We start from the raw sequence: 23,271 nt of genomic DNA, 5'->3' as shown, positions 1-23,271 counted from the left end.
GGGGGGATGAGGCTAGAATACATGATCTGAGACATGTTTTTAGGTCTGAGACCTATAATATATGCCTAACAATAGTATAATAGGCGACCCTTTAAGCAAAATACAAATCCCACTTTGACGTTTAAAAGGTGCAATTTCTTTCCCTATGAACTATGAGAATAATGCTTAATATGACCCTTTATTCCTGCAGACCCCCCTGGTCCTCCTGCCTTCCCGAAGGTGGTGGGACTCGACCCGCTCCTCCGTCAGCCTCAGCTGGACCAAGCCGGCGTACGATGGCGGCTGCGAGATCATCGGCTTACCTGGTGGAGTGTAAGCGTGTGGACGGAGAACACTGGAAACAAGTGCAACATCCCCAAGAAGCTGCAGGAGACGCGCTTCCTGGCGACCGGACTGATGGACGACGCAGAGTACCAGTTTCAGGGTCATCGCTGTCAACAAGATCGGCTTCAGCGAGCCCAGCGAGGTCCCCCGGGAAACCACACGCCCAAAGACATCCTGAGTAATTACACATCAATACTGTTTTTTACACCATTGTTAGTTTTTAGATATTCAGATAAGTGTTCTGTCCTCCACTGGAAGCTATACAGAGGTGGGAAGTAACTAAGTACATTTACTCAAGTTACTGTACTTAAGTACAATTTTGAGGTACTTTACTTGAGTATTTCAATGTTATGTTACTGTGTAGTTTCTACTCCACTACAGTTTCAGAGGTACATGGTACAATATCTGAGTACTTCTACTTTTTACTAAAGTACCAGATCTGAGTACTTGTCCCCACCTCTGAAGCTGTAGCTGTTCTCTTTAATAATAATAATAATAATAATAATAATAATAATAATAATGCATTCGATTTTTGATAGCGCTTTTCAAACAGTCAGAAAAAGTACAAAGAGAACAAAAAACATAAACAGTAGTCCTTGTGCAAGTGCAGTGTGTGGGTTGGGGGGGGTGCTGATCAGAGTTTGAAAGCTACAGTGAATAAGTGAGTTTTGAGAGATGTTTGACCCTTGCATTAACCCCCCTCCCCCTTCCCCCCCTGCAGTCGCCCCTGAGGCGGAGCTGGATGCTGACCTGAGGAAGGCTCTGGTCCTGAGGGCGGGAGTCACCATGAGGGTCTACGTCCCTCTGAGGGGCCGGCCCGGCACCCAAAGTGACGTGGTCCAAGGCGGACGCCAACCTGAAGGACCGGGAGGTTCTGATCAAGACGTCGGAGTGGGACACGCTGCTGATGATCGAGGACGTGAACAGATACGACGCCGGGAAGTACATCCTGACTCTGGAGAACAGCAGCGGCTCCAAGAGCTACACCATCGTGGTCAAAGTGCTCGGTGAGGAGATGCACATTGTTATGGTGTTAGAGGGGAGGGGGAGCTGGGTTCAAATGGAGGTCAATAGAAAGGTTTAAAGGTGGCTTCCTGACGCTCATCTCTGCAACGCATTAAAAACACGAGTCACTCAAAACATAACAAATGGGTTGTAGTCGCGCTTAGAGATGCATCATGAACTCACTCGAAATACATAAACATACTTACACGGGTCAAAAGCATACTCATAAATAAAGTGTGATAAATATTCTAAGACTCAATTTTAAACATAATTGAATGGTTCAAAACAGAATCTGATTACTTAACTATGATTTCACAGAGATATAAATCAGGATGTTTCCCCCTCTGTTACGGGCATCTCCAACCTGGTTCTTTATACCCCTCCCCCCCTCAGATTCCCCCAGCCCCCCCCTGAACCTGACAGTGAAGGAGACTTCAAAGACCCATGTCTCCATCACCTGGGACGCCCCCCTGCTGGACGGCGGCTCCCCGGTGAAGAGCTACGTGGTGGAGAAGCGTCTGGCGGACAGGAAGGCCTGGACCTGCGTGGCCCCCACCTGCCACAAGATCTCCTACAGGGTGACGGGCCTGGAGGAGGGGCAGGCGTACTGCTTCAGGGTGCTGGCCGAGAACGCGTACGGCATCGGGGAGGGCTGCGAGACCGCCGGCAGCGTGCGGGCCTCAGGTAACACACCAGGGTTCACAGTGGAGAAATATCTATGGTTCTTTTCATTAATTTTATTATCAGCCTTAATATGATTATTATGTTTGTTATTCTATTTGTATTTTCAATCATTTTCATTTCTTTTTTTTTGTTTAATAACTATCTGGACTATTTTTTTGTAAATATGTAAAAATGTAAAATGTGCGATAAAAGTAAAGAGATAGTGTTTTAGTCTACATTAACTCCTCTTGTTTACCACAAACGTCATGTTGAGTCTGAACCCCTCTGCCCCCCCCCCCTGCAGAGCAACCGGGCCCCGTGGCAGAGTTCAAGGCCACCAAGACCACGAAGGACTGCATCGCGCTGGCCTGGAAGAAACCGCTGGTCGACGGCGGCAGCTTCGTCACGTCTTACATCCTGGAGCAGAGCGGGGGCGAGGACAAGTGGACGGAGATCCTGAAGGGCAAGACCACCTCCCACACCATGGGGGGGCTCACAGAGGGCACCGAGTACCTGTTCAGGGTCAAGGCCCTCAACCAGTCTGGGGAGGGACCACCATGCGAGCTCACCGTTATCGCCAAGGACCAGTTCGGTAAGAAACAACGATTTCATTGAATGTATTATATGACGGAGGGGGGAAAGAAAAGATGCTCACATGTGTTTAGGAATATGGATAATGAGTGATTGACAGAAGATGTTATTTTGATTATTTATTATTATTTTTATTTGATTTAATTTAAATATGGATATTTGCAGCTTATCTTTGTTTTATGTCATATTTCAAGTAAATTATCCAGAATTTCGAAACTGGGAAAACTGGAAATGTATGTAAATGAGCAATTATTAAAAGATATATACATATTCAAACGTACAAAATTGGAAAACCTGGCTTTACCCAAATTTCAGATCTCTTTTTCTGAAAATACGTTATTAAAATTACAAATAAAGCATTCTTGATTGACAGTAAAATAATCTATGTACAACTCTTTTCAAAATTGCTGATTAACCCCAATTGTACTTTTAGACTGCTGCAATATTTAAATGTCACGCAGAGATTGTCCTGGAGACAGTGTGGTGCAGATGTTTCCTGTTAATCTAACGTTGACTCTTTGTACCGCAGTGCTGCCTGACTGCAATCTTAGTGCCCTGCATGACGGCTGCTGCGTGGTGAAGGAGGGCAGCACCACCCGCATCAACATCCCGCTCATCGGCGCCCCCATCCCCACCGTCACCTGGAAGAAGGGTGACACAGGGATCGGCGACACCGGCAGGATGTGTGTGGAGTCGTCTACGGGCGTCACCACGCTGCTGATCAGAGACTGCCAGAGAGGAGACGCCGAGACCTACAAAATCCACGTCCGCAACAGCGCCGGCTCCAAGGAGTGCAAGTTCACCGTGAAGGTGGTGGGCAAACCCGGCATCTGCACCGGACCCATCAAGTTCGACGAGATCACGGCCGACGGCATCTCGCTGGAGTGGGGCCCGCCCACAGATGATGGTGGCGCGGAGGTGTCCAACTACATCGTGGAGAAGAGAAGGACCACGGACAACAAGTGGGCCACGGTTGCATCCGCTATTCAGAAGACCAGCATGAGGGTGATCCGGCTGCACGAAGGCGTGGAGTACATCTTCAGAGTGTTCGCAGAGAACAAGTACGGGGTGGGCGAGTGCCTGAGGTCCGAGCCCGTCATCGCACAGCATCCCTTCAGTGAGTATCACGTCCTTTGGGTTATCGTGCCTCCATAACACATCTTCTTTTGAGATGTGTGGAAAGAAAACATCCATTATGCACCATCAGGAGTTCCTTCTACTAACTTTGTCTATTTGTGTATGTAGTGTCTTCCCTTAAGGAACTACGTTTCGAGGCGACTTTCTAACATTACATCTGAAGAATGTAACCTGGCACAAGACTTTAACGAGTCTCTGTGGTTTATTCCTTATTCCTTTCCTAATTCTTCCACCTGCCTTTCTTTTTCCGCTCCCTGCAGATGTTCCCGAGGCTCCTGCTCCTCCAGTAATAGTAGAAATTCGCCATGAGATGGCCATGTTGACCTGGATGGATCCAAAGGAAACCGGTGGATCCCCAATTACTGGTAAAACTTAGCCTCTACTGTCTCCCTTTACAGCCTAAACATGAAACATAACCGATGTATGTGATATAAATCAGTTTAATAGCATTGTCCTGATCAGAGCTTGTGGGTTCTCTGCAGGGTTCCACGTGGAGTTTAAAGAGAGGAACAGCCTGATGTGGAAGCGAGCGACGAAGACCCCTCTGAGACTGAGGGACTGCAGAGTCACCGGCCTGATCGAAGGACTGGAGTATGAGTTCAGAGTGATGGCCATGAACATGGCCGGCCTCGGCAGACCAAGCAGGGTCACAGAGGCTGTGGTTGCCCTTGATCCTATTGGTGAGTTTAGCAGCTTCTATTTGTTTCCTCTCTTAGAGTGACAACAACATTCTTCTTGTTATTAGAATACTGAATATTGAGTGGGAAAACTAAAAATGCTGTTTTTACGCTTTTTTCTGGAGTTCTCAGGTCTTCTCAGGGGGCTCCAGACTGTTTTAGGGAAACCCACAGTCTTAGACTTTGAAACACTTTTTAACACCTTTACTTTTTGTCCTGTCAGATCCTCCTGGTAAGCCTGAAGTGATCAGCATCACCAGGAACACGGTCACTCTCATGTGGACCGCTCCCAAATATGATGGCGGCCACAAGTTGACCGGCTACATGGTGGAGAAGTTAGAGGCTGGTGGCAAGGCCTGGTTGAAGGCCAATCACGTCAACATCCAGGGCTGTGCCTTCACCGTGACCGACCTGACGGAGGGAGCTCAGTATCAGTTCTTGGTCAAGGCCAAGAACTCTGCTGGAGCTATCAGTGTTCCTTCAGAGACCACTGAGCTCGTGGCTTGCAGGGATGAATATGGTAAGCTGAGCAGTAAACTTAGTAAGGTAGTTCAAAACAAGTGCAATCTTTTTTATTTAAATTCAACTCAATCCTCCCTCCGCAGAGCCCCCGACCATCACTATTGACCCGGACATGAAGGACGGCGTTTCAGTGAAGGCAGGGGACACCATCGTGATCAGAGCCTCCAAGATTTTGGGCAAACCTCTCCCCACTTCTGCGTGGTCAAAGGGAGGCCGTGAGTTTAAGAGCTCTGAGATCGTCTCCATCACCACAACCCCCACCTCCTCCACTCTGTCAATCAAGTACGCCAGCCGGAAGAACACCGGAGAGTACACCATCACCGCCAGCAACCCCTTCGGCATTAAGGAAGAACGCGTGAAGGTGAAGGTCCTCGACGTGCCCGGACCTCCAGGCCCCATTGAAGCCAGTAACATTTCCGCTGAGAAGTGCACTCTGACATGGCTGCCACCAGACGAGGACGGAGGCTTCTCCATCAAGTCCTACACCCTGGAGAAGAGAGAGACCAGCCGCCTGCAGTGGACCAAGCTAGCAGAAAACCTCATGGACTGCAGACATATAGCTGCCAAACTGATCAAAGGCAACGAGTACATCTTTAGAGTATGTGCCGTGAACCAGATTGGCACTGGTGACGCCAACCAATCTGGTCCAGTAAAAATGATTGACAGCTTCCGTAAGTTTACATGTTTTTTGTGTTTATATCTCTATGATGTTTTATTAATGGAACTAAAGGATTGAGTAATTCAAGGCATACCTGACACATGCTCTTTGTTTGTGTCCCCAGGTGCACCAGGACCACCCTCAATCCCAGAGGTTGATAACATCAGTAGGAATGCTGTCACCATTTCATGGAGGAGACCAGTACAAGACGGTGGAAGTGACATTAGAGGATATAGTGTAGAGAGGAAAGAGAGGAAAGGAATGAGATGGGTGAGGGCCTCCAAGAGGACAGTCCCTGACCTGCGTTTTAAGGTGCAAGGCCTGACTGAAGGAGTAGAGTATGAGTTTAGAGTGACTGCAGAGAACAAGGCTGGATTTGGGGAGCCAAGTGAGCCATCGGCATCTGTGATGACCAAAGACATTGTCTGTAAGTAAAACTTGACTTATCAAATCATTCAGAATTCAATTTAAAGTTGCATACGCCGAAAAGTCCCATCATCGAGCACTTACTTTCCATTTTTTTAAATACTGCTTTTTCTTGTTGATTAGATCCCCCTGGACCTCCATCCAACGCCAGACTCACAGACACCACAAAAACCACAGCTTCCTTAGCCTGGGGCAAACCCCACTATGATGGCGGTCTTGAAGTAGATGGATATACTGTTGAGTACAAAAAGGAAGGTCATGATGACTGGGAGGTTGAGACACCGTATCCAGTGAAAGTTACAGAATACGTTATTGGCAAACTTCAGAAAGGAGGGAAATACTACTTCAGGATTATCGCTGTAAACTCAGAGGGAGTTGGTGAGCCTGCAGAGATTGAGAACGTGACTGAACTGGTGGACCAAGAGTCGCTGCCAGACTTTGAGCTGGATGCTGAATGCAGGAGAACCCTGGTGGTCAGATGCCGTGCTTCAATCCGGTTGTTTGTACCAATCAGAGGTCGTCCCGTTCCTGAAGTAACCTGGAGCAAAGATGATAGCAACCTGAAACAACGTGCACACATCGACACCACAGAGTCCTACACCCTCCTGGTTGTTCCTGACTGCACCAGATACGATGCTGGAAAGTACAACCTTTGCCTTGAGAATGTTGCCGGAAAGAAGACAGGCTTTGTTAATGTGAAGGTTTTGGACACACCAGGACCACCAGTTAACGTCATACCTAGAGAGATCACTAAGAACAGCATCACCCTCCAGTGGGAGATCCCCATTATCGACGGTGGTTCTAAGATCCATAGATACGTTATTGAAAAGAGAGCGGCCACCAAGAAGGCCTACACAGTGCTCAGCACTACATGGCAGAAGTGTTCCTTCAAGTTTACAGACCTTGAGGAGGGAGCATACTACTACTTCCGTATCTCTGCTGAGAATGACCTGGGCATAGGCGAACCCGCTGAATCCCCTGAGCCAATCAGGGTGTCCGAGTCCCCCTCTGCACCAGAGAACTTGTACGTCACTGATGTGACAGCTGACAGCGCCAGCCTGTCATGGACCAAACCCCTGCACGATGGTGGCAGCTTGATCACTGGATACGTTATTGAATCCCAGAAGAAAGATGGGGAGTGGGTCCATGCAGCCGCCATCAAGGCTCTGGATTACACTGTCACAGATCTGGTCGAGGGTGCAGAATATACATTCCGCATTATGGCCGTCAATGCATCAGGCAGGAGCGACCCACGTGAGAGCAGGCCTGCCATTATCAAAGAGCAGACTTCAGCTCCTTCCTTTGACCTGCGTGGAATCTACCAGAAGACGGTCATTGCCAAGGCAAGGGACCGCCTCAAGGTGGAGATTCCTGTTCTTGGCAAACCCAGACCTGTGGTTTCCTGGAAGAAGGGAGAAATAGCGCTCAAGGAGACACAAAGAATCAACGTTGAAACCACACCAACATTAACTATCCTGAACATCGGTGAGATCAAGAGGAGCGATGGAGGCCCGTATTCCGTGACTGGAAAGAACATGCTGGGTACAGTGACTGAGACAATCACAGTCCTGGTTCACGACATTCCCGGTCCTCCCACTGGACCCATCAAGCTGGAGGAAGTCTCATGTGATTATGTTCTCATGTCTTGGGAGGCACCGGAGAATGACGGAGGTGTTCCTATCAACAACTATATTGTTGAAATGAGGGACACTACTGGTACTTCCTGGATGGAGCTGGCAGCAACAGTTATCCGCACAACATTCAAGGCAGCCAAACTCAACACTGGAACAACATATCAGTTCCGTGTCAAGGCCCAGAACAGATATGGCATTGGAGCATGCATTGTCTCTGAGCAAGTGGTTGCTGCCTATCCATTTGATGTGCCGGGCCAGCCAGGCACTCCTGTGGTCACATCTTTCAACAAGGATGCAATGACTCTGAGCTGGAATGAGCCTTCCTCTGATGGAGGCAGTGTCCTCATTGGCTATCATGTCGACAGAAAAGAGAAAAACAGCATTCTGTGGCAGAGGATTAGCAAAGGTCCTGTTGTTGGAAATATCTTCAAATCAACCGGACTTGTTGATGGAATTGCATATGAACATCGTGTTACTGCTGAAAACATGGCCGGTCTCAGTAAACCAAGCAAACCCTGTGAAGCTGTGTATGCTTTGGACCCAGTCGACCCACCAGGCAGACCTGTGGCACTGAATGTCACCAGACATGAGGTGACTGTGTCATGGACCAGACCGGAGGGAGATGGTGGATTCTCCATCACTGGATACACAATAGAGAAGAGAGAGATGCCCAACGGACGCTGGCTCAAAGCCAACTTCAACAACGTCCTAGAAACCATCTACACTGTCAGTGGTCTGATTGAAGATGCTACTTATGAGTTCCGTGTGTTTGCCAGAAATTCAGCTGGAGCTCTTAGCGCTCCATCCCAGTCATCGGAGGCAATTACATGCAGAGATGACCTGGAAGAACCCAGGCTTGATGTTGACTCATCATATAGCAGCACTATTGTTGTGATGGCAGGAGAGTTGTTCAAGCTGGAGGCCAATGTTACTGGCAGGCCACTTCCATCTCTGGTATGGACCAAGGAAGGAAAGGAGCTTTTGGATACAGGCAAGCTGGAGATAAAGTCAACTGATTTCCACACAGTTCTTACAAACAAAGATTCCCTGAGGAAGGACGGAGGTGTCTTTATTCTGACTGCCAGCAATCCTGCAGGCTTTGCCAAGTTCACCTTCAATGTCAAGGTGCTGGACAGACCCGGACCACCAGACTCCCTCACTGTTACTGACGTCGCTGCTGAGAAATGTGTCCTTAACTGGCTGCATCCATCACATGATGGCGGCGCCAAGATCGAGTACTTTGTCATACAGAGGCGAGAGACAAGTAGGTTGGCATGGACAAATGTGGCCACGGAACTTCAGGCAAACAGGTTCAAGGTCACTAAGCTTCTGAAGGGCAATGAATATGTCTTCAGAGTCATGGCTGTTAACAAATATGGCGTGGGTGAGCCCCTGGAGTCTCAAGCTATCATCTGCACAAACCCCTATGTCCCCAGCGATCCCCCACAGCAGCCTGAAGTCACCACCATTACAAGGGACTCCATGGTTGTCTGCTGGGAACGCCCTGAACACGATGGAGGCAGCAGATTGAACACCTACATTATTGAGAGAAGGGATAAGAGTGGCATGCGCTGGGTGAAATGCAACAAGAGGACTGTCACTGACCTGCGTTTCAAGGCCTCGGGCCTCACACCAGGACATGAATATGAATTCAGAGTTTTTGCAGAAAACAATGCTGGTCTAAGTCAGCCTAGTCCCTCCAGTCCATTTTACAAAGCCGAAGACACCATTTTCCAGCCTGGACCTCCAGGGAACCCAAGAGTGCTGGACACAACCAAATCCTCCATCACCCTTGCCTGGAACAAGCCTGTATATGATGGTGGTTCTGAAATCACTGGTTACATTGTGGAGACCTGCCTGCCTGAGGAGGATGAGTGGACAATACACACTCCCAAGAAGGGATGGACAGCCACTTCCTTCACTATTATCAACTTGAAGGAAAACGAAGACTACAAAATAAACATATGTGCCACTAATTGTGAGGGAGTTGGAGAGCCCGCTGCTGTTCCTGGAACCCCCAAGGCTGAAGACAGACTGCTTGCTCCAGAGATTGAACTAGGAGCAGAGCTGCGTAAGGTTGTTGCCATCAGAGCCTGTAGCACACTCAGACTCTTTGTTCCTATTAAGGGCAGACCTGTGCCTGAAGTGAAATGGTCGAGGGAGCATGGAGAATCCCTGGATAAAGCCATGATTGAAATCACCTCATCATTCACCACTCTTCAGGTAGAAAATGTTGACAGGTTTGATGCAGGCAAGTACCTGGTAACTGTAGAGAATGCCTCAGGAAGCAAGACAGCCTATGTTAATGTCAGGGTGCTCGACACTCCTGGAGCCGCTCAGAATCTGATCGTCAAAGATATCACTAGAGATTCAGTTTCCCTCGTTTGGGATGCACCACTCATTGATGGTGGCTCCAGAGTTCGTAACTACATTGTGGAGAAGCGTGAATCAAACAGAAAGGCTTACTCAACAGTCTGTGCTAGCTGTCATAAGTCTAGTTGGAAAATAGGAGACCTTGAGGAAGGAAAGATGTACTTCTTCAGAATCCTGGCTGAGAACGAATACGGCGTTGGCCTCCCAGTGGAGACTGTTGAACCACTTAAAGTGTCAGAGAAGCCTCTTCCACCAGGCAAAGTTACCCTTGTTGAAGTTACCAGCTCCAGCGTCTCACTATCTTGGGAAAAACCTGACCACGACGGTGGCAGCAGAATCTCAGGCTATATTGTTGAGATGCAGGGTAAAGGCAGTGAGAAGTGGACCCAGGTTATGGTGGTAAAGACCGCTTCGGCTGTTGTAACTGGCCTCACACGGGGAGAGGAGTATATGTTCCGCATCTCAGCCACTAATGAAAAGGGAGTAAGTGACCCACGTCCTCTTAGTGTGCCTGTGGTGGCTAACGACCTAGTTATCACACCAACCTTCAAAATGGTTTTCACCACATACAGTGTGCTAGCAGGAGATGATCTGAAGATAGATGTACCATATGCTGCATGTCCCAAGGCTACAGCAACTTGGCTCAAAGATGGCATTGCCCTTAAGGAGACAACAAGAGTTAATGCTGAAGCATCAGACAAAAACCTTCACCTGGTTATCAAGGAGGCTTGCAGAGATGATGTGGGCACATATACGATCAAACTGATCAACGCTGTTGGAGACGCATCCGCAGACATCAGTGTAGTTGTTCTAGATAAGCCTGGTCCACCAACCGGCCCAATTAAGCTGGATGAAGTCACTGCAGACAGCGTGGTCCTGTCCTGGAATCAACCAGAGTATGATGGTGGTTGTGCCATCAACAATTACGTTGTTGAGAAGAGAGATACATCTACCACAAACTGGCAGATTGTGTCAGCAACTGTGGCCAGAACCACTATCAAGGCAGCCCGTCTGAAGACTGGAATTGAGTATCAGTTCAGGATTGCTGCAGAGAACAGATATGGCAAGTCCTCAGTCCTGCTCTCTGAGACAATTGTTGCTCAGTATCCATTTGAATTGCCAAGCCCACCAAGTTCTGTTGAGGTCCAGTCAGCCACCAAGGAGAGCATGGTGGTTGTGTGGGGAAAACCCAGCACTGATGGTGGAAGCAAAATTCTGGGCTACCACTTGGAACTCAAAGAGAGAAACAGTTTAATGTGGGTGAAACAGAACAAACAAATAATCCCAGACACCAGATATAAGGCTGTTGGTCTTGAGGAAGGTATTGAGTATGAATTCAGAATCTATGCCGAGAACATTGTTGGCCTCAGCAAAGCCAGCAAACTGAGTGAAATGCAAGTGGCAAGAGATCCTTGTGACAGACCAGGAAAACCAGAGGCTGTCATTGTAACAAGAAGCCAAGTGACCCTCAGATGGACAAAACCTGAGTATGATGGTGGCATCATGATCACAGGCTATGTGGTTGAGAAGAAGGAAGGATCTGGCCGCTGGATGAAGGCCAGTTTCGCCAACGTCATTGAGACACAATTTGTTGTCACAGGACTTACTGAAGATCAGGTTTATGACTTCCGTGTCATCGCCAGGAATTCAGCAGGTGTCTTCAGCAAGCCCTCTGATACTACTGGGGAAATTACTGCCAGGGATGAGGTTGATCCACCCAAGATCGAATTAGAATCTAAATACTCCCAGGCTGTGGTTGTAAATGCTGGCGAGACATTCAGTCTTGAGGCTGCCGTCTATGGCAAACCTGTGCCCACAGTGACCTGGCTAAAGGAAGGTAAAAAGATGGCTGAAGCAGCACGCCTAGAGCTCAAGAACACAGACTTTAAAGCTCACATAACTGTGAAAGAAGCAATCCGTGTTGATGGAGGTCAGTACACCTTGCTGGTAAAAAATGTTGGAGGCGAGAAATCAGTAAACATCAATGTCAAGGTCCTGGACAGACCAGGTCCACCTGATGGCCCTATCTCCATCTATGGGGTCACCAATGAGAAATGCAGCATTGCCTGGAAATCTCCCCTCCAAGATGGAGGAAGCGATATTTCCCATTACATTGTTGAGAGGAGGGAAACCAGCAGACTGGTTTGGACAGCAGTTGAACAAAAAGTTCAGACACTGAACCTGAAAATCACAAAACTACTTCCTGGTAACGAGTACATCTTCAGAGTGATTCCAGTCAACAAATATGGAGTTGGTGAGCCTCTGGAATCTGAAGCCATGATTGCCAAAAATCCATTTGTCACTCCCACCGCACCAAAAGAGGTAGAAGTCTCCACAATCACCAAAGACTCCATGGTGGTGACCTGGGAGAGACCAACTAGTGATGGTGGAAACTCTATCCAGGGATACGTTGTTGAGAAACGTGACAAGGATGGTGTAAGATGGACCAGATGCAACAAGCGTACAGTTTGTGAGCTCCGCTTTAGAGTCACAGGGTTGCTTGAAAACCACAGCTATGAATTCAGAGTTTCTGCTGAAAATGCTGGAGGTGTTGGCACACCTAGTGAACCAACAGTGTATTACAAAGCATTGGATCCGATCTTCAAAGCAGGCCCACCAAACAACCCCAAGGTGGTGGACACATCCAGGTCCACTGTCTCCCTGACATGGGGTAAACCTATCTATGATGGGGGCTGTGAGATTCAGGCATACATTGTTGAGGCCTGCAATCAAATATCCGATGAGTGGGTTATCTGCACTCCTCCAACTGGAATCACAGAAACTAAGTTCACAGTAAAAAAGCTTCTGGAGAAGCACGAATACACATTCAGAGTGTGTGCTATCAACAAAGTTGGAGTTGGGGAGCATGCTGACGTTCCAGGGAAAATTCTTCTGGAGGAGAAGCTTGAAGCTCCTGATCTTGACCTTGATACTGATATGAGAAAGATGATCAACATAAGATCAGCAAGCACTCTCAGGCTGTTCGTTCCTGTGAGAGGTCGTCCAGCTCCTGAGGTGAAATGGGGCAAGGTTGAGGGCGAGATTAAGGAGACTGCCATGATTGACAATACAGGCAACTATGCTTCACTTGTCATTGAGAATGTTGACAGATTTGATACTGGCAAGTACACACTGACTGCAGAAAATGCCAGTGGAGTGAAGTCAGTATTCGTTAGTGTCAGAGTCCTGGACTCACCTGGTCCACCAGCTAACTTCATGGTGAAAGAGATTACCAAGAATTCTGTTACTCTCACATGGGAGCCTCCAATTCTGGATGGTGGTTCAAAGGTTAAGCACTATCTTGTTGAGAAGCGTGAGAGCACCAGGAAAGTCTATTCTACCATCACAACCTGCAACAAGATGACCTGGAAAGTTGAACCACTTCCAGAGGGTGGAATCTTCTTCTTCAGAGTCTTGGCTGAGAATGAATATGGTGTGGGTCTCCCTGCTAAAACTTTAGAGCCAGTTAAGATATCCGAGAAGCCTCAGCCGCCTGGTAAAGTCAGTGTTGTTGATGTCACTTCTAAAACTGTAACTCTCACCTGGGAGAAGCCTGAACATGACGGTGGCAGTAGAATCAACTACTATGAAGTCGAAATGTCAACTAAGGATAGTGAAGCTTGGTCTCTGTGTGCCAGTGGAAAGTCAATGGAGACTGTAGTAACAAACCTTCGCAAGGGAGAGGAGTACATTTTTAGAGTGATTGCCGTAAATGACAAGGGCAAAAGTGATGCCAGACAACTGGCTCAGACTGTCTTAGCTAAGGACCTTGTGATTGAGCCTTCTGTTAGACCCAAAATGAGCACCTACAGTGTCCAGGTGGGTTATGACCTCAAGATAGAGGTACCAACTGCTGGTCACCCAAAGCCTACCATCACTTGGACCAAGGATGGAGCAGCCCTTAAGCAGACCACCAGAGTCAATGTCACTGACTCTGCACGTACCACCACTCTCACCATAAAAGATGCAACAAGGGATGATGGAGGCATGTACAGCATCAATATTGCCAATGCCATGGCTTCCAAGGACGCCACTATTGAAGTGATAACCCTGGACAAACCTGGCCCAGCAACAGGCCCTGTCAAATTGGAAGATGTCAGTGCTGAGAGTTTAACTCTGACCTGGGAACCTCCTACATATACAGGTGGCTGCCCAATCTCCAACTATGTGGTTGAGAAGAGAGACACAACCACAACCAACTGGGTTGTTGTTTCTGCAACTGTGGCCAGAACAACTCTAAAAGTGGCCAATCTGAAGACAGGCAGTGAATATCAGTTCCGAATCTATGCTGAAAATAAATATGGAAAGAGCTATGCAATTGATTCAGAGCCTGTTTTGGCACAGTATCCGTTCCAGGAGCCTGGACCACCAGGAACACCATTTGTGTCTTTGTACTCTAAAGACTATATGGTGGTTGAGTGGCATAAACCTCCAACTGATGGAGGCAGTGCCATCTTGGGATACCATCTGGAGAGAAAGGAGAAGAACAGCATTCTTTGGACCAAGATCAACAAAATGCTAATCCAAGACTGCAGGTACAAATCTACTCCTCTTGAAGAAGGCATTGAGTATGAGTACAGAGTCTATGCTGAGAATATTGTTGGCATTGGAAAATGCAGCAAAGTCTCTGAGGTTTACGTAGCTCGTGACCCATGTTATCCTCCTGGCCGCCCTGAGGCTGTGATTGTGACCAGGCACTCAGTGAAGCTGAGGTGGACAGCTCCAGAGTATGATGGCGGAAGCTTAATTACTGGCTACGTTGTTGAGAAGCGTGACCTTCCCGAAGGAAAGTGGATGAAGGCCAGCTTTGCGAACGTCCTTGACCACGTATTTACAGTTAGTGGCCTGACAGAAGACAACAAATATGATTTTAGAATAATTGCAAGGAATGGAGCTGGTGCTATCAGCAAGCCCTCTGAAAACACGGGATCCGTCACAGCCAAGGATGAAGTCGACCTACCCACGTATGAGACCGATTCTATGTACAACCAGACAATTGTTATCAATGCTGGAGAGAATTTCAATCTGGAGGCAAGTGTTGGAGGAAAGCCCATCCCCACAGCTCAGTGGTTCAAGGGATCTGTTGAAGTTGAAAACTCATCAAGAGCTGAGATCAAAAACACAGACTTTAAGGCTTTGCTTGCTGTGAAGGATGCCATTAGAGTGGATGGTGGACACTACACACTTGTTCTGACTAATGTGGCTGGATCAAAGACTGTCCCATTCAGTGTGAAGGTACTGGACAGACCCGGCCCACCAGAGGGACCTCTTACTGTCAGCAATGCCACAGAGGAGAAGTGCTCACTGTCATGGCTGCCACCCAGGCAGGATGGAGGAGCTGGCATTTCTACCTATGTCATTCAGAAGAGAGAAACCAGCCGCCTGGCATGGACTGTTGTTTCCAGTGACTGTGGAGCTACCATGTTCAAGGTTACCAAACTGTTGAAGGGCAATGAGTACATCTTCAGAGTCATGGCTGTCAATAAATATGGCTTGGGTGAGCCTCTTGAATCAATGCCAGTTATCATGAGAAATCCGTTCGTTACGCCTAGCTCACCTCAGGAGCTTGAGATCACTAACATTACCAGGGACTCCATGACCGTCTGCTGGAACCGTCCCGAGAGCAATGGAGGCAGTGAGATTGTTGGTTACATTGTCGAGAAAAGAGACAGAGCTGGAGTGAGGTGGACCAAGTGTAACAAACGCAGAGTGACAGACCTGCGTTTCAGAGTAACTGGTCTGACTGAGGACCATGAATATGAGTTCATGGTATCTGCTGAGAACGCAGCTGGAGTGGGTAAGCCTAGCCCACCTTTACCCTACACCAAAGCCTGTGACCCAAGCTTTGAACCGGGCTGTCCTTCCAACGCCCATGTGGTCAGCATTAGTAAGGACACCATCAGTCTAGCCTGGCACCGTCCTATCTATGATGGTGGTTGTGACATTCAAGGATACGCTGTGGAAATAACCAAGGCTGAGGAGGAAGAATGGAGCTTATGCACCCCACCCTCTGGAGTTAAGGATCCCAAGTTGACCATCACCAAGTTGACTGAGCACCAGGAGTACAAGGTGCGCATATGTGCTATCAATAAGCTTGGTGTTGGTGAGCCCACAGAGATTGAGGGTGTCATTAAACCTTTAGATAAGATTGATCCTCCAGAGATGATTCTGGATGCAGTGCTCAGGAAGGGAATAGTTGTCCGCGCAGGAGGCTCAATGAGAATCTGCATTCCATTCAAGGGCCGTCCTACTCCGGAGATCAGCTGGGCCAAGGATGGTGGAGAACTGACCTCTAAAGCTCAGATAGACACTGGTGAAGAACAAACACTGCTAACCATTGACATCTGTGACAAATATGATGCTGGAAAATACATCCTCAACTTGGAAAATAGTGCTGGCACCAAATCTGCCTTTGTTTCTGTCAAAGTTCTGGACACTCCAGGTGCCCCAGTGAATCTGACAGTAAAAGACATTAAGAGGGAAAGTGTCACCCTCACATGGGAGCCTCCTCTTATTGATGGCGGTTCAAGAATCAAGAATTACCTGGTTGAGAAGCGTGAGTCCAACAGGATTGTTTACTCTAACGTGGAGAACAAGTGCACAAAAACAAGCTATCGTGTCACAGGTCTTACTGAGGGAACTATCTACTATTTCAGAATCTTAGCAGAGAACGAGTTTGGCGTGGGAGACGCAGTTGAGACTGAACATGCAGTTAAGACCTCAGAGCCTCCACTATCAGTGGGTAAGGTCACTTTGACTGAAGTGACCAAAACCTCCGCCTCTTTCTCCTGGGAGAAGCCAGTCCATGATGGAGGCAGCAGAATTAATGGCTACTACATTGAAATGCAGCCTGTGGGTTCAGAGGAATGGGTAGTGGCCGCCACAACCAAAACTTGCGAGGGCACTGTCCTAGGTCTTAGTTCAGGCCACGAGTACCTGTTTAGAGTGACAGCTTTCAATGAGAAGGGCAAGAGTGACCCCAGGCCTTTCGCTGCCCCCGTCACAGCCAAAGATGTAACTGTCCTGCCCGGGTTCACGATGTCAGCCAACACATTCAGTTTACAGACTGGTGAGGATCTGAAAATTGAGATTCCAGTGATTGGACGCCCTGCCCCGAAGGTCGAATGGAGTAAGGATGGGCAGGCTCTTAAGGAGACAACCAGATTAAATGTAACCAGAAAACCCACATCTACCAAACTGTGCATCAAGGAGGCAAATAGGGATGACTCTGGTAAATACACAATCACAGCAACCAGCAGTCTCGGAACAGCTACGGAGGAGATGACTGTCATTATTCTTGAAAAGCCTGGCCCACCCACAGGCCCTGTAAAGGTTGAGGAGGTGAGCTCTAATTATGTTCTTATCTCCTGGGAGCCACCAGTGTATACTGGAGGCTGTCAGATCAACAACTACATTGTGGAGAAGAAAGACACCACAACAACAGCATGGCAGATCGTGTCTGCTACTATTGCCAGGTCCACCATCAAAGTCACCAATTTGAAGACTGGAATTGAGTATCAATTCAGAGTGTCTGCTGAGAATAGATATGGAAAGAGTTCTGCCATTCTCTCTCCCAACGTTATTGCTCAGTATCCATTCAGTGAGCCTGCTGCCCCAGGAACACCAATTATTTCTGCTGCAACCAAGGATAACATGGTTGTTGAGTGGAAGGTCCCCACCAACAATGGAGGCAGCCCCATCCTAGGCTATCACCTTGAGAGAAAGGAAAAGAACAGCCTTTTGTGGACAAAACTCAACAAGCTTCTTATCCCAGACACACGTTTCAAGACTACAGAGCTGGAAGAAGGCATTGAGTATGAATTCAAAGTCTTTGCTGAGAACATTGCTGGAGTCAGCCCAGCTAGCAAGGTCTCTGAGTGCACAGTAGCCAGGGACCCCTGTGACCCACCAGGCACTCCTGAGGCCATTGATATAACCAGAAATCATGTGGCACTTCAGTGGACCAGGCCTCAGTATGATGGAGGCAGTGCAATCACTGGCTATTTCATCGAGAGGAGAAAGCACCCAGATACCCGCTGGATGAAGGCCAGCTTCACCAACATCATTGATACCAATTACATTATCACTGGCCTCACTGAGGACTGTGTTTACGAGTTCAGAGTCGTTGCAAGGAACGCTGCTGGCATTCATAGCCGTCCTTCTGAGAGCACAGGAGAAATTACAGCTAAAGATGAAATTGAGGCACCAGAGGCCATCTTGGATTCTAAATTCAAGGATCTGACTGTTGTTAGGGCTGGAGAAACATTTATTATCGATGCTGACTACACTGGCAAGCCTCTGCCGGAAGTCTCTTGGTTAAAGGAAGGAAAGGAGATTGACCAAACCACCCCAAGAATGGAGGTCAAGACCACACTCACCCGTACCATCCTCACAGTCAAGGAATGCATCAGAGTGGACGGTGGGCACTTTGTCCTCAAACTGGTCAATGTGGGTGGAATCAAGATGATCCCAGTTAATGTTAAAGTTCTGGATAAACCTGGTCCTCCAGATGGCCCGCTAGAAGTCAAAGGGGTCACATCTGAGAAATGTTATCTGCACTGGAGCCATCCCTCACATGATGGTGGAGCCAGCATCTCTCACTACATCATTGAGAAGAGAGAGACCAGTCGCTTGTCATGGACCATGGTTGAGCCCATGATCCAGGCTATCAGCTACAAAGTCACAAAACTGCTGCCTGGCAATGAATACATCTTCAGAGTCACTGCTGTGAATAAATATGGTATTGGGGATCCTTTGGAATCTGCGCCTGTCATTGCTCGTAACCCCTTCACCACTCCCAGCGCCCCGTCCACCCCAGAACCAAGCGTTATCGCTAGGGACTCCATCGTGCTAACATGGGAGAGACCAGAGAATAACGGAGGATCTGAGATTGATGGTTATGTGCTTGAAAAACGTGATAAGGATGGCATCAGGTGGACCAAATGCAACAGAAAGAGGCTGACTGACCTGAGATTTAGATGCAGTGGCCTCGGAGAAGGACACTCTTATGAGTTTAGGGTCTCAGCTGAAAATGCTGCAGGTGTTGGAAAGCCTAGTGCACCATCTGAATACATCAAAGCGTGTGATGCCATTTATCCACCGGGATGTCCAAATAACCCCAAAGTCACAGATAATTCGAGCACCACAGTCTCTTTGTCCTGGTCCAGGCCTATCTATGATGGTGGAGCACAAATCAGCGGATATGTTGTGGAAACGAAGGAGGCAGCAGATGATGAATGGGTCACTTCCACACCACACAGTGGTGTTCAGGCCACCAACTTCACCGTAAAGCACCTTAAGGAGAATGCAGAGTACAACTTCCGCATCTGTGCTGTCAACTGTGAGGGAGTAGGAGAGCATGTGGACCTACCAGGTTCTGTGATTGCTGCAGAGAAGCTGGAGGCTCCTGAGATTGAACTTGATGCTGATCTGAGGAAGATGGTCAATGTTCGGGCCACCGCCACCTTGCGCCTGTTTGTGCCAATCAGAGGAAAACCTGAGCCTGAAGTCAAATGGTCAAAGGCTGATGGAGTTTTGAATGAGCGTGCCCAGATTGATGTCACAAGCTCTTACACAATGCTGGTGATTGAAAATGTAGATAGATTTGATACCGGCAAATATGTACTGACCCTTGAGAATCTCAGTGGCTCTAAATCAGCCTTCATCAATGTCAGAGTCCTAGACTCTCCCAGTGCTCCTACCAACCTGGGGGTTAAGGATGTAAAGAGAAATTCAGTCTCCATCTCCTGGGAACCTCCTCTTATTGATGGTGGGGCTAAGATATCACATTATATTGTGGAGAAGAGAGAGCAGAAGAGAATGGCTTTCACCAGTATTTGCACCAACTGTGTGAGGAACTCGTACCTTATTCCTGACCTTCAGGAGGGAGGTCGATACTATTTCCGAGTTTTGGCTGTGAATGAGCTGGGAGTAGGTTTGCCTGCATCCACAGATCAAGTCAAGGTTGCTGAGGCTCCTTTGCCCCCTGGCAAGATTGTCCTGGTTGACGTAACCCGTCATACCGTCACTCTTTCATGGGAGAAACCTGATCATGATGGAGGCAGCAAGATAACAAGCTTTATGGTGGAGATGCAGCCCAAGGGAGATGACAAATGGACTGTGTGCAGTGAAGCCAAAGCCCTGGAAGCTACTATTGGAGGTCTCACAACTGGAGAGGAATACTCCTTCAGGGTTACTGCTGTGAATGATAAGGGAAAGAGTGATGCCAAGCCTCTGGCCAACCCTGTCTTGCTGAAGGACATCACCACAAAGCCCTTCATTAGCCAGTTGTACGACACATACAGTGTAAGAGCAGGTGACGACCTGAAGATTGATGTTCCATTCAGAGGCAGACCTCAGCCTGAGGTGTCCTGGAAGAAGGATGGCCATGTGCTTAAGCAGACAACCAGGGTAAATGTTCTTAATTCCAAGACCTCATCCAAGATTACCATCAAGGATGCAACCAAGGAGGATGTAGGAAAGTATGAGATCACTCTGACAAACTCAGTTGGCACAAAGAAAGCTGAAACCTCTGTTGTAATCCTGGACAAACCTGGCCCACCCAGCAACATTAAGTTTGATGAGGTGAGTGCTGACTTCATCAATCTGTCTTGGGATGCTCCAACCTATGACGGAGGATGCCAAATTAACAACTATGTAGTGGAGAAGAAAGACACTACCACCATTGCATGGCAGATTGTCTCAGCCACAGTAGCCAGGACTTCAATCAAGGTCAATCGTCTCAATCAGGGAACAGAGTATCAGTTCCGTATTGCAGCTGAGAACCGTTATGGCAAGAGTTCAGCAATTGACTCTGTTCCCGTTGTTGCTCAGTATCCCTTCGAGCCTCCTGGCACTCCTACCAACGTCCGAGTTTCCCATGCCACCAAGTATGGCATGCTTGTGGAATGGGGCAGACCTGCCAGTGATGGTGGCAGCCCTGTAACTGGTTATCACATTGAATGCAAAGACCAAAGCAGCATCCTGTGGACCAAAGTCAACAGAGGTCTGCTTGCTGAGAACCAGTTTAAGATGACAGGCATTGAAGAAGGCCTGTTTTATCAGTTCAGGGTCTATGCTGAGAACATTGCTGGAATTGGTCCATGTACTAAAGCCTGTGAACCTGTAGCAGCCAGGGATCCATGTGAATCTCCTCATAACCTTAGAGTCACCAACATTACCAGGACCTCAGTGTCCCTCTTCTGGGAGAAGCCTGAGTATGATGGTGGAGTGAAGATAACTGGCTACATTGTTGAGCGTAGAGAACTTCCCAATGGCCGCTGGCTTAAATGCAACTTCACCAACCTGCAAGACACCTACTTCGATGTCACAGGCCTCACAGAAGATGTCCAATATGACTTCCATGTCATCGCTAAGAATTCTGCAGAGCTGTTGAGTGATCCCTCAGAGAGCACTGGTCCTGTCACAGTCAAGGATGATGTAGACCCTCCCACTATTATCCTGGAAGATAAGCTCAAACAGCTGGTTGTCATTAAGGCTGGAGATATCATTCGAATTGATGCTGAAATTTCAGGTCGTCCACTCCCTGTTGTCACCTGGTATAAGGATGGAAAGGAGATTGAGGCCAAGGCCAGATGTGAAATCACTTCCACCAACTTCGCCACCACACTGATAGTCAGAGATGCTATCAGGAGGGACTCCGGTCAGTATGTCTTGTCTCTGCACAATGTGGCAGGAACCAGGGCAGTGGCTATTAACTTTAAGGTTCTGGACAGACCTGGACCTTCTTCAGGACCATTGTCAGTGTCTGGCCTCACAGCAGAGAAATGCACCATAATGTGGGGTCCCCCTCAGGAGAACGGTGGGGCTGAAATCATGCACTACATCGTTGAGAAACGCGAGACCAGTCGCCTTGCCTGGACACTTGTCTATGCTGACATGAAGGCAACAACTTGTAAAGTGACCAAGCTGCTCAAAGGAAATGAGTACATCTTCAGAGTTAGGGGAGTCAACAAATATGGGGATGGTGAGCCCATGGAGAGTGAGCCAACAAAGGCCATTGATCCATTCACTGTTCCTGCAGCTCCCACTAATGTTCAAGTCACCTCAGTTACCAGTGAGGCAATGACCATCTGTTGGGAAAGGCCAACTTCTGATGGTGGCAGTTCTATCTCTGGCTATGTCATTGAAAAGAGAGAGAAGACTGGCCTTCGCTGGTGCCGTGTCAACAAGAAACCTGTTTATGACCTTAGAGTCAAGGCCGGAAACCTTCGTAATGGCTGTGAGTATGAGTACAGAGTGTTTGCAGAGAACTCTGCAGGCCTCAGTGCTTCCAGCACCACTTGCCCACTCACCAAAGCTGAAGATCCACAGTTCCTGCCCTCTCCTCCTGCCAAGCCTAAGATCATCGACTCTTCAAAGACAACAGTCACCCTGTCTTGGAATAAGCCACTGTTTGATGGTGGAGCACCTGTGACAGGTTACAAAATCAAATACAGGAAGTCTTCTGATGATGAATGGATGGTTGGAGTCCATAATACCAAGAACACAGAGTTCTCAGTGGGGGGATTGACACCTGGAACTGAATATGTGTTTGTTGTCAAATCCATTAACAAGATTGGAGCCAGTGAGAACAGTGCTGAGACAGACCCACAGGTCGCCAAAGAAAGAGAGGAGGAGCCAGTCTTTGAAATCAGCAATGAGATGAGGAAGACCCTTATTGTTAAGGATGGTAGCTCATTCACCATGAAAGTGCCTTTCAGAGGCAAACCCATCCCAAGTGTTTCATGGTCTAAGGCTGATGTTGACCTTAGAGTTCGTGCTGTCATTGACACCACAGACACCTTCACCTCCATCACCTTAGAGAAAGCAACTCGCTACGACTCTGGCAAATACGTCATCACCTTGTCAAGTGTATCTGGAACTGCTTCCTTGACCCTCAATGTCAGAGTCTTAGATTCCCCAGGACCTCCTTGTCATTTGGAGGTCAAGGATGTGACCAGAACCTCTGCTTCTGTCACCTGGGACACTCCTGAGAATGAGGGAGGAGGACCAGTCAAGAACTACCTTGTTGATTTCCGTGAGGCAAGCAAGAAGGGCTGGACCAGGTTGACTGACACATGCCACAGACTTACATACAAGGTGTCGGACATGCAGGAGGGAGGAGTATTCTACTTCAGAGTGACAGGCGAGAACGATTATGGTGTTGGTGTCTCTGCTGAAACCAAGGAAGGAACAAAGATCACAGGTAATGAATTTAAAATCAGGAAGATTATTGATTCGCACTGTCACAACATTATAC

The 23,271-nt window shown here is 48.0% G+C and overlaps 1 protein-coding gene across 1 annotated transcript in view; it reads left to right on the top strand.

The window, feature by feature from the left end:
* The window catches only part of ttn.2 (titin, tandem duplicate 2), a 260,191-nt gene that overhangs the window by 205,077 nt on the left and 31,843 nt on the right, over positions 1-23,271 (top strand). Inside the window, 16 exon segments of the mRNA XM_079665865.1 lie at positions 191-298; positions 300-338; positions 340-417; positions 419-469; positions 472-502; positions 1,046-1,140; positions 1,142-1,331; positions 1,723-2,013; positions 2,297-2,584; positions 3,113-3,700; positions 3,981-4,085; positions 4,203-4,400; positions 4,621-4,917; positions 5,003-5,590; positions 5,702-6,004; positions 6,127-23,217. Of these exon segments, the coding sequence (XP_079521991.1) occupies positions 191-298; positions 300-338; positions 340-417; positions 419-469; positions 472-502; positions 1,046-1,140; positions 1,142-1,331; positions 1,723-2,013; positions 2,297-2,584; positions 3,113-3,700; positions 3,981-4,085; positions 4,203-4,400; positions 4,621-4,917; positions 5,003-5,590; positions 5,702-6,004; positions 6,127-23,217 (20,341 nt within the window).

This window comes from Notothenia rossii, assembly GCF_949606895.1.
Source record: "Notothenia rossii genome assembly, chromosome: 2".
Taxonomy (NCBI): domain Eukaryota; kingdom Metazoa; phylum Chordata; class Actinopteri; order Perciformes; family Nototheniidae; genus Notothenia; species Notothenia rossii.
Note: the sequence above shows the minus strand (reverse complement) of the source record. Positions and strands in the feature narration are given on the sequence as shown.